The sequence below is a fragment of the Mytilus trossulus genome, chromosome 14 (genome assembly GCF_036588685.1).
Source record: "Mytilus trossulus isolate FHL-02 chromosome 14, PNRI_Mtr1.1.1.hap1, whole genome shotgun sequence".
NCBI classification, from domain to species: domain Eukaryota; kingdom Metazoa; phylum Mollusca; class Bivalvia; order Mytilida; family Mytilidae; genus Mytilus; species Mytilus trossulus.
Window position 1 is genome coordinate 59,454,668 of NC_086386.1, and position 17,917 is coordinate 59,472,584.

Consider the following 17,917-nt stretch of genomic DNA (forward strand, 5'->3'; position numbering starts at 1 on the left):
TAACATAATGTACAAAAAAATGAACGAAAAAGAAATATGTAACACGGCACCAAACGCCAACCACTGAATTACAGGCTCTAGACTTGGGGACAGGCACATATGTACGTAAAACGGGGTTAAACATGTCAGCGAAGTCCCAACCCTCCCCCTAACCTGGAACACTGATGTTATAGTACAATATAAGAACGAAATGTCAAAATCATTTGAAAAATGCTTATCTCTAAATATTCGGTCTCCACAGTATTTTATGTACCTTTTGGGACTTCGCAAATAAATTTGCTATTCTCTTTATTTCATAGCAAACCCTATGTTACATATTTATATATGGCGTTTAAAGCCAAGACGCAAATATATGCTGACTAAGTTTAACTTGGGTTAATTAAACTTAATTGATTTGTGTGGGACTTGTGCTTAATTTGTTGATTGATATAGATCGTTATTCATCTAGTGTTAACTGCTTATACAAGTTCCTGACCTGTGAAGTGGAGCTGTAGGAGACTTTATTATATTTGTTTGTCTGTCTGTCGGGTGGTCCTGTATTTCTGTCTGTCTGTCTATCTGTCTGTCTGTCTGTCTGTCTGTCTAACTGTCTGTCTGGTCTTGTATATGTCTGTCTGATGGTCTTGTCTGTCTGTCTGATTGGTGGTCTAGTTTGGTTGTCTTGTCTGTCTGTCTGTCTGTCTGATAATTCAAATACTCGTATCCTAATAACATATATTAAGCAAAAATATGAAGATAAAGGCAAAATTATGGCTGAATGCATTTCGGAAAAAGGGAGACAATTCAATCTCAAATATAGTCTTAATTTTTATTTCTTACGTATACTTTATGTATGACGTTAGTCAAGTCGGATATCGAGAATTCTCTAATAGCTACATTATTGTTTTGGGAACGCTCTATCGTCAAAATTGCTAGAAGTGTTCAATTCTGTACTGCCATCTCATATTATCTTTTAGGTGTTTCTATAAAAGAATGAACTAACGTTAGCTTTTATTATAAATGATGAACCCTTGTTAAATAAGTATTTTACAGACCACACTTTATATAAAATAATGTAATTTTTTTTATATAAAAAGGTATAAAATAAGGTTAATTGTATTACTCAATGAATTTTATAAGATGCTTAAGAACTGTTTTGTGATTACTGATCCCTTTAAAAAAAAAGGTAACAGTAGTAAACCGCTGTTCAAAATTCAGATATCAAAGGAGATAAAAACTAATCCGGGCTACAAATTAAAACTAAGAGAAACACATCAAATATAAGAGGAGAACAACGACACAACAGAAACTCAAAACTAAAATGCGAAACACACAGAAACGAACTGTAATGTAACAATGGTCATTGTCCTGACTTGGTACAGGACATTTTAAGAAAAAAAAAGTGGTTAGTTGAACCTGGTTTCGTGGCTTGACAAACCATCCACTTGTATGGTAATGTTGAATATAACATTACAATGACATCATTAGATGACAGGACTATAATACAAATAAATTGGAGAACAAACAGGTCAGGGAAAAACACAAATAATAGCTATCAAATGTACCAGGCTTATGATTTAACCCGCCAGACGCGCGCCTCGTCCACACAAGAATTATCATTGACCCTCCGATCAAATCAGTTCGAAAGCCTAAACAAGTCCAAAGATGAAGAGCATTGAAGACTCAAAGTTCCAAAAAAATGTGTGCCAATAAAGCTATGGTTATCTGCCTGGGATAAAAAAAAAAATCCTTAGTATTTAGAATAATTCATATATTTGCAAACACTTGATTTCTAAACATGACTATATATATACTAGATATACACGTTTACACCGAAGTGGTGATTAACTACAGAATAAAAACGAAAACGTTAAACAACCTAAATTAACACATTAAAAGGCACAGCCGAACAACGTATTATTTTTTTACCGAAAACATCGACGCTCAAAGTGACGTCACATTTTTTAAAAATACTTAAATCTATCGATTATTGACCACATATTTCCCCTTAAAAAAATGGCGCAATGCAGTTTCACTTCTTTTATTATTTACTTATTTACTCTTGTGGTTCCTGGCAATTGAGATAGGTTTGTCATTTTTTTTTCCTGGTTCCAACATGTCTCAATCATAATTCATATCAAATTGATTAAGGAAATGACTGAGTATTGTTCCTACAAATTCATTGATGTTTACAATAAAGAAATCAAGTACCTAGGCTTACCCCAGGTCATGGTCAAAAATTGATAATGAAGTGGATGTTTTTCCTGTAATCGTCATGTTACAGCTTTGAAAATGAATGTGTCAATTCTTCAACATATACATTTCGTAATTTCATCATTACAGGCACACACACACACACACCACTTGAGGCATGGAGATACGATACAGTCTCTCAAAATTTACTTTATTTTAAGCTTTGAATCAGCCGGAGTTTAGGATGTTCGCACTTAAGTTTGAAAATGTCAATCCATTCTAAAGGTTGTTTGTAACTTATGGTATATCAATAACAATGAATAACGGGAACTAATTAAAACCACATACAAATGACAGGATCGTTTCCTTGTTTATGAGATACATTTGTTTATTCAATTGAACATTTGGCAAGAAATGATTTTCATTTATCATTGTCAACTTTTTTCTTTCAAAAATATAAAAAAGGAGATTTTACAAGATTTTTTAAAATGGCATTTTAAACTTGATGTTATTAGATTATGAAAAGACATGTAGGGCTAGCGGATAAAATCTACATGGGCACTGCAATTTTCAAAACAAAGATTGGCGAACATCTTTAAGTGAACTGTGGACCAAACTCAAATGAACAGTCCAAATTTTATCTTTATATAAAAAACAGCCATACCAGTTTTCTTAATTTACTTTTATGGAATGTTTTGTTATTTGATTTTGCAATGTGAATACGGATTTTCCGAATTGATTTTCCTCTAAGTTCAGTATTTTTGTGATTTTACTTTTGAACTAATATGACAATGATTTATATTATATATTTAAAAAATGCGATAGCATCAAAAGGTTAATTCGTTTAAGCATAATACTTAATGTATGTCGTAATATGCTTAATACCAAAGCACTAAACACTGGCCATTTTGAAACACTTTAATCGATCGAGTATAGACAATAGCTTTGTTTCCAAAAGATGGTACATTGCAGTATCAATTACTGATGTTAAATTTATATGTATTTCCTGGTTACTTTCATAGTTCGTCATTGTTCCACTTGGCTCCGACATGTGCTAATTGTATTGTATTTGACATTCATCTAGGAAGTGAATGAGTATTGTAATAAAAGAAGGTCACCAACAGGTCTTCAATGAAGCGAGAAATTCCCGCACCCGGAGGAGTCCTTCAGCTGACAACACATGTGTTCATGTTAACAATGAATACAAATAAGAACTGTGGCTTACAATCGATTGTTCGTTAAATAAGGATTGTTTCCACCATTTCTAATGCTCTTCATGTTTCTGTTTGTACGATATAAAGTATTTTTCTTTTCTAATATACATATTTTTAATTCAAAGGCTTTGCAGATTTAATCTAAATTTTCGTTACCGGTTAGTTAGTTAACTAGTTCAACTAATGCTAAATTAACTAGGTTTATATTAAATAAAATTTTAAAGGTCAGAAACTTTATTTGATTCGTAAAACTTGCATGCAAATGCCTTATGTTATGAACTTTACATCTGTCATATGTCCATCGTTCGTGATCACAATGTGTAGGTTCATGAAGGGGGTTCGCGGTCTAAATCATTTTTTTTTAACTTAATATAGGATATCGCCTTACCTTTGTATAAATGAACTTTATCTTATATTTAATAGAAAAATGAAATAAAAAAAATTGGGTCACCATTCATTTACGCTCACAATTTCCCTTCGAAAGAAGCATACATTTTTGTTAAAGTTCCTTTTTTTCTGTTGAATTAATAGGAGAAAAATCGGTAATATCGAAATAAAAAAAGAACCTTATTACAGAAATCGCTTCAATTTTACAAGTATTTAGTTTATGTACAGCTTATTCGAAAACAACATTAAAAAATATAGGTCACAGATGAGTTAAAAAAGATATTTCATTTTTAATGCCAAAAAATGGCATTTTTGCACCAAAGGGAGATAATTTGGAGCTTTTCCAATGATATTTACGTTTTAAAAATAATCTGTGGTCAACACGCAAAGATTTTTTTTGGAATGATTTTTGTACCCTAAGATAAAATAACAACTATAAAATGTAATTGATAAAATTTGAAATGAAAAATAAAAGTTAAAGTTTTTTCTGAAAATCTTATACCCGCGAGCCTCCTTAAGTGCTTGAAAATTTTGTTGTGCACTCACCCTTAAACACACATGGGTGGTTTCTCTGAATTATTTTTTTCGTTCCCTATTTGCATTAAGTAATTATTATCTTTACAGCTTTACATGTTGTATAAGAATTAGAATCAGAATTGAAGTCTGTTCTTTGAGCAGTTTAGGAAAACAATAACACCACAAAAGCGTATCCGACAAATAAATTGCATCTTACAAGTGATAATCTGATGTGTGTGTTGAATCAAAATATTGGATTTTATTTCTATCATTAATGTGATCCACATACATTTGTTTGCTTAATATTGATACTTTGAAGTACATTTGAAAATACGAAGTGTTCAATTATGACATCATATGCATTAACACAATTTTCCAAATGTTCATCGTTTTTAAATGTTATACTGATGCCTTTGTCTGTATCGCTTGTTTTCTTTGCATTTCTTGAAAAGATGTTGATCAGTGTGTCCTTCTTCTGCACACCCACAACACACAGGATTAAGATTAAGAAGAATACAACAGCACAGACAATATACACCACAACATGCTGGCTTGACCCTTAAATATAAAGTTTGATCGTACTTTACACTCTATTACTATTTACATGATATGTACAGTACATTGACAACAAAAGGAGTAATAATATAATTGTCAATCGTAAAAATATCGCCAGCGTCGACATTAAGCGGATATGATGAATAGCAGATCATGTACGGTCGTGATTAATCAGGTATGTCTGTACCGTGTACGGTATGTTGTCAACTATAAACGACCCAGACATGTTAAAATGTGCAGCAACCAAAACAACAAAACCAACGGTCTGATTTATGAATGAAACAATATTCGACCAAAATATAAGAGTCACCTTGCAACGCTTATTATTTCATTATATGCGCCTGTCTTTTTTCAGGCGCATAGGAAGTGAGATGATTCAGAAGGGAAGCATATTCTGCTTCTCGTGGGAATGCTTAACACCCGTTATGCTACTATTTGGATGTTTGTTGTTCCCTTAGTTTTGTTTTTGTGGTTATTTGTTCTAATTTAATTGTTATTGGAATTGAATGCTTATGTCAAATAACAATTTTCAATGAAAAGTAAAATCACAAAAATACTGGACGCCGATGGAAATTCTTCAAGGGAAGTCCCTATTCAAATAGCAAAATCAAAAGCGCGAACACATCAAACGATTACAGTCTCTTTTATCATTTCTTCTGACAACATCGCAGATAAATTAATAATTTCACCAAAAATATACATGTAATACTATGTAAACGAACTTTTTTTTATTAGACTTACGCTGCAGACTTATTCAAATATTGAGGTTTTTTTTCGAATTCCCAATACACAACTGTTCATTGAGCCCATTAAATTTTATTTCAACACATGTGTTTAGTTCAGCTTAACAATGAATATCATAATAGATCAACATGTATTAGTTCTAAATCAATCCTAATTCTATTTCATTTTTGAATGATAGTTTTGCATATGTGACGTCATGCTGTTTCTAAATTTCATAAATTCAAATGTGGCATATCGTTTCTGCCTTTTCGCCATCGTATGTGACGTCACATTTTTTAATTACGTTGACGCCTGGACTGATTCGGATGTGTGTCTACTTTGTGATAAACTTGGGTTTAGTTTTCTGTAATTAGTTAATACTTCAGTTTCTTTATGTATATCTCTTTCATATTCATTTGTTAAAATTTACTGTTTGCAATAGCATTAAGTGTTCTATATAATAAGGATGTTCTTATCCCGTGCATAAAAACAATGCCGTATTTGTCAAAACCTTTTCAACTTTTGATCTTCAGTGCTGTACAACTTTGTACCTTTTTCACGTTCGATCTTTTATATCTAGGCGTTATGTATTCAGGTTTAGTTTTCTGTAATTAGTTAATACTTCAGTTTCTTTGTGTATATCTCTTTCATAATCATTTGATAAAATTTACTGTTTACAATAGCATGAATTGTTCTAAATAATAAGAATGTTCTTATCCCGGGCATAAAAACAATGTCGTATTTGGCGAAACCTTTTCAACTTTTGATCTTCAGTGCTGTACAACATTGTACTTTTTTCACTTTCGATCTTTTATATTTGGGCGTCACTGGTGAGTCTTGTGTGGACAAGGCGCGTTTTTGGCGTATTGAATTTTAAACCTGATGCTTTTTGTTATCTATTAATCATGTTTTTCTTTGTCTAATATGTATTGTATTGTAGTCCTGTAATATTATTTTGTCATTTCAATGTTATATTTAACTTTGCCATTAAAGTGCGAGGTTTGGAATGCCATTAAACCAGGTTCAACCCACCACTTTTATTCCCCTTTAAAAGTGTCCTGTACCAAGTCAGGAAGATGGTCATTGTTATAGTATTGTTCGTTTCTCTGTGTGTTGCATTTAACGTTGAGTCGTTTGTTTTCCTCTTATTTTTGAGATATTGAGATAAGACGTGGCACGGTACTTGTCTATCCCAAATTCATGTATTTGGTTTTCATGTTATATTTGTTATTCTCGTGGTGTTTTGTCTGATGCTTGGTCCGTTTCTGTGTGTGTTGCGTTTCGGTGTTGTGTCGTTGTTCTCCTCTTATATTTAATGCGTTTCGCTCGGTTTTGGTTTGTTACCCCGATTTTGTTTTTTGTCCATGGATTTATGAGTTTTGAACAGCGGTATACTACGGTTGCTTTTATTAGACAAATAGAAAAATAAATGTTTTTTGAAAATTCATATTTTTTATGCATAGAGATTAATTTATTCAGCATATGTATATTCAGTCATTTTTCTGTAAATCATTGTAAAATTCAGTCAGTCAGCTGAACTTTCTAAGATGTGTTTACCTGTAATATGTTTTGATCCTGACTAACAAACTATACATGAAAACTTTTTTGTCGGATTTAAATTAGCAAAAAGCTACTTTGAAAAGGTTTTCCAACTGTGGTCATTTGTTGAATGAAATTTTAATTTATTTATGAAATAGTGTTCAGTGTTTCCTTTACAAAAGCTTATCCTACAATAACTGTCATGAAATGCAAAACATGTGCACCTACCATTGTGTTTATAGTTGTATGTGGTCTGACGAGACGGTTCATTGGATGTAACTGCAACTAGTAAGTAAGCTTAAATTGATGATTTATAATGTTATGAATGTTTTGAAAAAAAATCGCATTTCAATTGTTGTAGGTTGTAGAACTGATGCATGTGGCTTGACAATTTGTTATTCTACATCATTTGTGAATCTGTAAAAATACTTAATACATGTATAATAAATGAGTATCAGTTTAAGTGTTCGTAGTTACAATTATTGTAATACATTACAACTGAAGACCGAATATTTCTGCACGTTTCAAAGGATATGATTTGGTTCCTAAATAAAATTTTGATTTGATCTGAAACGATTAGTTTTATCTGAACAGCTCTTAAGAAGTCGGACAATAATTCATTAGGTGAAAAATAACGGCCTTATGTTTTTACAAAATACTGAACAAAAAACAAATATATGAGTCTTCCCTATTTTAGTCAAAGACTTTTCTCTTCATTATTACCGTATTTCCGATTTCCTTCCCATTCTCTATTTCCTTCCTTTTTCTAGGTTTGCATTTTCATTGATTTTGCGTTACATTTTGAAATCAAAATGTGCAAGGGAAATTGAGTAAACCTTTATCACTTTTTGAAAATAAAATTAAAAACAATAAGTTTTTGTCCAAATCAAAAACGTGTACGCTTGCATGACACACGTTCATGTTGCAAATTCGAAGGATCGTAACTGGACTATAGAAAGAAAGTAATAAGTATTGATCGTCAATTTGAATTTAAGGTTGTTGATGTCTATGTTTCGGTACTGGCATGAAAATACGGATTTTTTTGTGTTATTAAAATTTGCTGTTACAAAATGATAGAAATTATTATTAAATTAAGGAATGTATTTCCCTCGTGCAAAGCTCTGATTCCTTTCACGGATTTGGCTATACTTTTTGGACCTTTTGGATTATAGCTCTTCATCTTTTATATAAACTTTGGATTTCAAATATTTTGGCAACGAGCATCACTGAAGAGACATGTATTGTCGAAATGCGCATCTGGTGCAAGAAAATTGGTACCGTTAATCTTATTACTACCACTGGGTCGATGCCTCTGCTGGTGGACTATGAGTCCCCGAGGGTGTCACCAGCCCAGTAGTCAGTACTTCGGTACTGGCATGAAAATACGGATTTTTTTGTGTTATTAAAATTTGCTGTTACAAAATGATAGAAATTATTATTAAATTAAGGAATGTATCTCCCTCGTTCAAAGCTCTGATTCCTTTCACGGATTTGGCTATACTTTTTGGACCTTTTGGATTATAGCTCTTCATCTTTTATATAAACTTTGGATTTCAAATATTTTGGCAACGAGCATCACTGAAGAGACATGTATTGTCGAAATGCGCATCTGGTGCAAGAAAATTGGTACCGTTGATCTTATTCATGTGAAAAGCATTTCCCTATGTTTAAGGTTGAACTTAAAATACCACTTCAATTGATCTAATTGGAGACACTTGCGCCACTTGAAAGGTTATGAATTATTAAAAATAATAATTGTACACATATTTTGATATTGGGACTCATTTTTATTCAATTATAACGGAACTTGAATTTGACGGTCTTATTTAAAAAAAAAATGTATGATATAGTTCATTAGGTGTAATTGATAACATAAGTTAAACTAGACCGCTACTAAAATAACAGATACTTGACACCTCAAAATCGACTTTAAAGAACTTCAGATGTGCTTGTTCCAAGTCAGACTAATGACAGTTATTTTCCATTGTTTGATGTGTTTGATCTTTGATTTTGCCGATTTGAGTTTATTTGAAGGTCGATATTTTTGATATTTTTTTTTTATCTCTGCAAATGTTGTAAAGCACAAAGTTTAAACTTTCAATGTATACTTTATTTTAAAAGAAAATTTGATCACAACTGCCATTTATGTTTTATTAAATCGTAAGATAAAACAATTTTATTTTGTACACACTAGTCCTTTATAATTCTCTAAATACGTTTTGTTCATCTGTTTTCAATTGACGTTAGACACACTTGTAATAGAATATGTATTACATGTATCACGACGGTAAACTGTTTTATGTCTTGATTTCGATCTACCTTAATTGTTTTTTATTTATCAGATCTAAATAAAAATATTTATGACTATTAAAATACTACCTGTATAAGTTATATTGAATTATTCTGAGAAAAACACTCCTCCAGTTACCAATGCTTACGCTGAATTCATCTTCGTTTTTATTTGCACACCGTTGGAGGTTTTTTTTCGTGATAAGGTACATATATTTATGAAATGAACAAACTAATTTATATGTGTAACACTTTTATTTCTTGCAGGCTATTTGAAACCGTGCTTAAGTTTGTATAAATCCTCATTACACGTTACATAAAAGGAATGGTATTATTTTAAGAATTTCAAATTGTGACGACGAAGTTATTCCTTCGAATGCTTATAGCAGACACCATGATTCTATCAACTTTATTTGATTACCTGTCATATGAGATCACGAATAATCATGTTCTCAATCTTGTGTTTTTCTGCGATTATTAAAAAAAGTAAAATTATCACAAAAACCAGGAACCGATTATTCCACAGAAACATTTAAGTTAGATATGAGTAATCGCGGGTTATCTTCACGGCATCTTATGCCATGATCGTTTTTGTATGCGTTTTAACTTGTGATTTTTTATATCTCGCTTGTTTTTCTTCTGAACACTTCATGCACTTAATTCCAAGAAAAATAAATAAAAACATGATAAAAGAAGGATGAAAGATACCAGAGGGACAGTCAAACTCATAAATCAAAAATAAATGTAAACGTATGGCAAAAATAGAAAAATAAAAAAACAGACAAACAAACAAACAAACAAAAGTACACATGACGCCACATATAAAACTAAAGAATAAGCAACACGAACCCCAACAAATTTTTTTGGTGAACTCGGGTGCTCTGGAAGAGTAAGCAAATTCTGCTCGACATGTTGCACCCGTCGTATTGATCATGTGTTAACATATCCGGTAAATAGTATAATTCGGTAGGTCATGATCACATTCATGAAAGGAAAGAAAAAATTTTGTAAGACGCAAGGAATATATTCGATATCATACATGTATGTGAAACAACTGTGGAAAAATATCGTGTATTCAGAAACATTCATTGTTCATAAAAAGGAACAACATCAAGTGTTTTCTATATTGTCAATATAAAATTGGCCCTTAAAAAAAAATTTCCTATAATATTCAGAACTTGAAATTGTCTGCTTAGAAGGCATTTGATCCACATTGTTTGGTTGATTTTGAACAGAACGTGGTCAAGATGGTATAAATAAAACATTTGAAAAAGAATGTGTCCCTAGAACACGGATACTCCATCAGCACTATGATTTTATATGTTGAGTTGACCGTGAAAATAGGGTAAAACTCTTATTTGGCATTCAAATTAGAAATATCATATCATAGGGAACATGCATTATTTTTACTAAGTTTCATGTTGATTGGACTTCAACTTTATCAAAAACTACTAACATTTTTAACTTGAGGCGCGACAGACGGCCGAACAAACGACCGAACGAGCGGACTAACGAACGGACGCAACATCCAGATAACATAATGCCCATAATGGAGGAAACAAATAGTCCCAATCTACATAAACACTGGACATAATCGAATTTCATGTTTTGCTAATAAATTCTCATAGAGCAAGTTAGATATTTATCAGGTTTAAATAATAAACGGATGTTTTTTTTTAATATAAACTTCGGCAAGAAAACAAAAATATCAAAATTTTAAAAACTAAACCTAATGCTATCAGAAACAAATGCCTATCAGACATGATGATATTCGCAAGGTATAGTATTCTATACTAACTGTTATCATATGGTTATAAGCTGGATGATATATTCTTAAACATGATTAATATGTATACATATGAACAATATGAAACAAAATGTTTTTTTTACAACAAAATGTGGTGTGAGTGCCAATTAGACAACTCTCCATCCAAGTAACAATTTAAAAAGTAAACCACAGCTTCATTTTATTTTCACGTAACTATGTAGAATTTTTTTCATATTTCATCAATGACAACATTTGCTTTAAATTGAAATTATAAAGTAATTCTCATTCTTTGATTTTGTTTCTTCTAAATTGAACTTTGACACGCAAAACATTCATTGTCAATTATCCTATACGTTTATTTCTTGGATTTCAATATATTGAACTTCATCCGACACTGTGTGATTCTGATGCTGTCCTGGATTAATAATTCGTCTTTTTTTATTAATATTTTCACATTTTGAACAATTTAGATTGAATTTGACAAATATGTAACAAGCACCGATCAGCATTAATAATCCTCCAGCACACAAACAGTACATAAGAATACCATTTACACCTGAAATGGATATAAATTGCTGTTAGTTTTTTCTGGATGTTTGCCATCAGGCAGCTTATCATTTTTGTCAGATTATAAAATAAATATATGTTTTCGACATCACTCAAATTGTTCCTTTAAATGCTCTTCAACTTCGTACTTTATTTGGCCTTTTTAACTTATTTTGATTCGAGCGTCACTAATGAGTCTTTCGTAGACAAAACGCGCGTCTGGTGTATATACAAAATTTTGTCTTGGTATCATGATGAATTTATTTACAACCGCTAAGTCGATGCCACTGCTGGTGGAGATTTATTTCCCCAAGGGTATCACCAGCCCAGTATTCAGCACTTTTTGTGCTGACATGAAATATCATTGATATGTTTATATTTATAAATTAACTGTTTACAAAATTTATTTTTTTCAAAAAACTAAGGCTTTTCTACCTCAGGCATAGATTACCTTAGCTGGATTTGGCAAAACTTTTAGGAAATTTGGTCCTCAATGCTCTTCAACTTCGTACTTTTTTTTGCCTTTTTAACTTTTTTGGATTCGAGCGTCACTGATGAGTCTTTTGAAGACGAAACGCGCGTCTGGTGTATATACAAAGTTTAGTCCTGGTATCTATGATGAGTTTATTAAGAAAAAAAAAGAAAATGATTCCGATTTTTCACCTCAATTTTTCTCTGGTTGGTGTTACCTTTCAAACATATGTTTATTTTAATGAAATGGTAGAATAACTATAAAATGGTATTACCGAACGCCAACTTTATATTTAATTTGAAAGTGTTTATAGTTTTTTGCCCATTTATGGGATTTATGTTTTTTCTAGTTTGTGCGTCCGTTTGTTTTTTCGTCCGTCCGTTCGTTTGTTTGTTCATCCTTCCGTCCGTTCGTTCAATCGTCAATTTCAAAGGCTTAAAAGGGGCTTTTTAAGCTTTATAAGCATCATGCTTCCTTTATTTACTTGTTCTTTGGTTAAAGTTTTTTGTCAAGGTAGTTTGTGAGGAATTTGGTGTTCAATCACCTTGACACTTAGTACACATGTTCCCTTTGAAATGATCTTTCTAATTGTGATGCCAGATAAGAGTTTTGACCCTAATTTCAAGGTCCACTGAACATAGAACATGATAGTTTAATTAGGGCATCCGTGTACTGCGTGACGGAGGACTTTGAATATGTAAAACATATTCGTTCGGAAATAAACGGTTTTCAAATACATACAAGATAATGCAAATAATTTATTATCAAGTAAACGGGCAATTCCTTTAACACAAATAACTTTTTTCATCAAAATTCTGTGATTTGCTGGTAGACTTTGTATTTGAAATGCTAATATTAGAGTTATCTTTAAATTAAACAAGATATGTCTTGATTGGTTAATGATTTAAATATGTTAAACAATCTAAACACAAGCACAGTCAAATAAAGTGAAGAGTTTTGTATGCATGAATCGCTGATTCTGACTCATCATATGATTTTTATTGGGTTTTACTTTTCGATATACTATTTTGTATTTGGGAGTCAGATATCTCCATCATTATTTAAACACTCCAAACATTCAATGGACGTCATTGACATCGATTAAGGCGTAATTTGAGATCATGCAGTGAATGATAACTGTATCACTGTGTTAAACACATTTAGATGTAAACCTATTTGTTTTGTTATTTTTCTCGTTTTTGTTTGTTTTAGGTTTATTTGATAAATATTTTGCAATTGAAATACATACAAACAAACAATATAGGTAGAACTGTATACTATTTACTTTCAGTTGTTGTTTGAATCCATGTTTCTTTAATATTCGTGTCGATACAACCATGTTTCTTGTCACATCTGAATTGAATGATTTGTGATATAAGTGTAATAATCTGATCATCTAAACAAGATTCGTATTTTATCAGTCAAATTCTGAAGCTACTTATTTGTGTTGAATGCAGGTATTATTTTTTGTTTATTGTTTCCTTTTCTTTTCTCTTATTCATACAATAGAGTGTTTGTTTTCTTTCTTGGCTGGATTCAATTACTCATTGCAAGCCATGTAAAGGTATCGCATGGTCTTGTAATTAAGTGATACTAAATGATGCACCAACCAATCATTGCAAGCCATGTAAAGGTATCGCAGGGTCTTGTAATTAAGTGATACTAAATGATGCACCAACCAATCAATTAATCACCCAAAATCTTCTCTTTCTTATTATCGTTGCATGCATGGTACAACATTAGTTGACAATCCAAATGTCCAATATAAGTGTACGACGTTTGGTTTTTTAAATGTGATATTTGACAACTAAAGGTAGATATCACAATAGTGTATACTTATCTTTGACAATTACATTTGTACATTTACTTCATATACTTTTCAATATTTGAAGATATTGTAACTTTATATAATCTAACAGCAATATATTTCCTCAACATACCTTTCCATCGAAGAACATTTGCAATCAAAAGAACATCTTTCACCATATGTCATATTTGGGCAGAGTGCACACCCATTGCCATCATTGGACGTAGTTCCTATTTCACATTCTAAAACAAATAAATTGGTTGGGTTTAAGTAGCTGATTTGAAAAAAGATGCAAAGTATACCAAAGGAACATTCAAACGTCTATGTCAAATTGAAATAAATTGACAACGCCGGCTTGCCTGAAAAAGAAAAAAAAAAGACGTCAGAAAGAAATTTTCAGATGTGACATGGCAATGTCATAAGAGACAGTTTTTCGCGGACTTAGTAAAATTTCCAATTGTCTACGGATAAGGTACCGGTGGCAAGTATATCAATTCCAAAAACAGACAGGTACCATCATTCAATAAATCAGTAGCCAAATGAAACACTGATTTGAGCAACGTATTTCATAAACGTAAACGTAATTGCAGGTATTTTTTTTAAGTTATAATTGCGGGTATTTTTATCGACAAGACATGTATACCCATAACTATGATATCTTCACCAATTAAGAAAAACATATATTAAAAAAATACTGAACTCAATGTAAAGTTCAATAATCAAATGGCAAAATCAAAAGCACAAAACAAATCAAACAAATGGATAGCAACTGTCATATTCCTGACTTGGTACAGGCATTTTGATATGTAGAAAATGGTGGATTGAACCTGGTTGTCTAGCTAATGAAACCTCTCACTTGTCTGACAATCGCATCAAATTCCATTATATTGACAACGAGTCGTTAACAAAAACAACAGATATTATTTCGATACCAATAATGAATATTTCTTATACTGGGGGCTAAAAAACTCACCATAAATACCATCAAAACTGTGTATACGCCAGACGTGTGTTTCCTCTATAGAAGACCCATTAGAAATGCTCATATCAAAAAGGTTAAACAGGCCGATTAAAGAGCATCGACATACTTTGCCAAAAACAGCTGAGGTAATCTATTGGTGTGGTAGAAAAACATTCGTATTTCGAAAAACAAGACAACTATTTTGAAGTGGTCTCGGTAGTTCATTGCCATTTATCACTAATCTGTCAGCACTGAGATCGGGAGTCTGAAACTGCACTAGGCAGGTACGATTTGCTCCTATGCTAATTGACTAGGATAACTATAATACATTTGAAAGTGGCGTTAATCGTCAACAATCAATCAATCAAGGATTAAGTTAATCATTTTATTGTAATGTTTTAACAAGCATATCATATAAAAGTGACATACTTACTAACACAAACGCCTCGCTTAAGTTCATAATCATCACAGCAATACTTTTTTAACACATTATATGAGTTTCTAAAATAAACGAAAGACATTAAGACACAGACACTCGAAATAAATGTTGTTTTGAGACGGACATTTTGATCGTAGCATGACTTTAAGACTGATCAATATTTTTTTTAATTATTTTAGTGTTTTTTAGTCAATGTTGAATTTAATTAAATGCGGTAAATTCAGTTCTTTTTATAACATTCGATTTCATTAAAGATCTTAATGGCCAATGCTCAGGCTTTTGAGTACTTGTTTGTTAACCTCTACACTTGCACAACATACTTAATTGTTTGAACATTTACAGAACAGTACTGAATTGACTAATTTTGAATTGTCTCAAACGGTTCTGAATCGACTGATTTGCATGACCTTATAATTTGTTGTTCAGACTGATTATGTGTTGTTAATGTACAGATCAATTTACAATGTTTATCTGTCAGGCTTCCTACTTTTCGGATGTATCAATGGTTAAACATAGCTTGCAGTTAAATACAAAAATCTGTTTAACCTAACAAATACAAATCACATGGTTTCAGGGATTATTCTAAGGTTGCAAACCAGTGACACCGCTAAATTACATCTTTCAGATTTGTCTAAATTGTTGTTGACAAAACAGTTCAGAATTACAAAACAAACGATCTTCTTGAGAAAGATGCGGAATAGCCAGGCATTATGCAACAAGTAGAATCACAGAAATACTGAAATCCGAGGAAAATTAAAAACGGAAAGTCCATAATCAAATCATTGCAAATGACAAAATCAAATAAAAAAAAAATCAAACGAATGGACAGCAACTGTCATATTCCTGAATTTGTACAGGCATTTACAAAGGTAGAAATAGTGGATTGAACCTGGTTTTATAGCGCCAACTTCTCATTTGTATGACAGTCGCAACAAATTCCGAATATTTACAACGATGATATTTAAACACATTTATCGAAAGAAATTGAAAACTCCAAAGTCGTAAAACGACGACAATAATGAAAACATCCGCAAAACACTACTGAAAAAAGGAAAGATTGAGCAATATGAATCTCGACCAAAAAACAAAAGACTTTATGCACTTGGATAACTAGCAAATCTTGCCCCACTTCCGGCATTCACTTGGTCTTTGGTTTAAAACATTATCATCAAAATAATGATTTTTAATCCATGATTTGTGTATTATTCTATTAAATGAAATATTACTACTTAAAGCTAGGACGCTCCATATCATTACAAATGACCAAACTGTTTGGATATGACATTTAACCAAATAAAATCGTCCCAAACAATGAGAAAAAAATCAAATTACGACGGATTACGATTGCATATAATATAGCCAGGCTGGTCTAAAGTTATCAATAATTGAGAATACAAATACTATGTAAATGAATTGTTTACAAAAAAACATACTTGCCTATTCGATGTAGTCGTCTATCCATTGTGGAAAGAATGTCCGTATCAATAAAAGCTTGTATCAATAGAAATAGAATTGAATACACAATATGTTTCTACTACTGTACTTCTGCTCCGTTTGTGATTTGTCTGCATTACAAAGGGAGGGAAACGTTAGAATAACAATAGTTTGCATAAGGGCTCTTTGGTTCTTATCATTTTGCTAATTGGAAGTATAACTGAATACCATGACATATTAAGAAATGCATGTTCATGTATCTGTGTATGTGGCGGATTAGAATGTCATACTTCTCATTCACCTTTCTATTTCAAAAATGTATATCTTTTAATTTCGTATAAAAAAATCAAACCATTATCAATTTATATACAATGCAAGCATTAAGCTTTGGTGTACACGTTTTGGTATATCAAGTTTCTGATATGTTTTCATATCAACATAAACCTTCGATGATTTGGTGTTGACAAAATGAACAATATGTGATTGCACAATCAATTATTTTTTTTTTCAAATAATCAACAATGTTACAATATAGATATATTGACTATCAATACCTGTATTCGATTTTATATGAAGTGTTTGGTTTACTTACTTTCTAAAACAAATTGCAGCTTTTGCTGCATTTGTCAAAGTCAAATACAATATCCAAACAAAAAATAAATTTCCATAGTCCATGTTAATGAGGAAACAGTGACAAGGACATTATCATACAGAAAGGAAACTGTTATACAAAAACGCTCAATATGTAGTTATTTTATACATGTGTATATATATATAAAATACAAACCATACAACGATCATGCTTGTATTGCAACTTGTTAATAGTATATAGAATACCGGAATTATAAAATGAATTAATTCGGTATCTTTGTTGCAGATTGTAGTTAATATTTGTCATGTGACGAATATGTTATTGGTTTACTGGTGTGCTTGAATCAATTATGTGTGTGCTGTTAATGTTATTATTTTATAATTTTTCTGCATTCTTGCTTTTTAATATATTAAAATGCAAACTTTCAAACCTAAGAGGATTATTTGCAAGGAAGATATACGCAATTGTGTTGGGCTATGTATACAATTATTTTTTGCATGAAT

General features: G+C 31.6%; 1 protein-coding gene across 1 annotated transcript in view; it reads right to left on the reverse strand.

Moving 5' to 3' along the window:
- Positions 1–436: 436 nt before the first annotated feature.
- Positions 437–17,917, reverse strand: part of LOC134697930 (uncharacterized) — an 84,565-nt gene continuing 67,084 nt past the window's right edge. The window contains exon 5 of the mRNA XM_063560215.1: positions 437–704. Within this exon, the coding sequence (XP_063416285.1) occupies positions 437–704 (268 nt within the window). The remainder of the gene's footprint in view (positions 705–17,917) is intronic.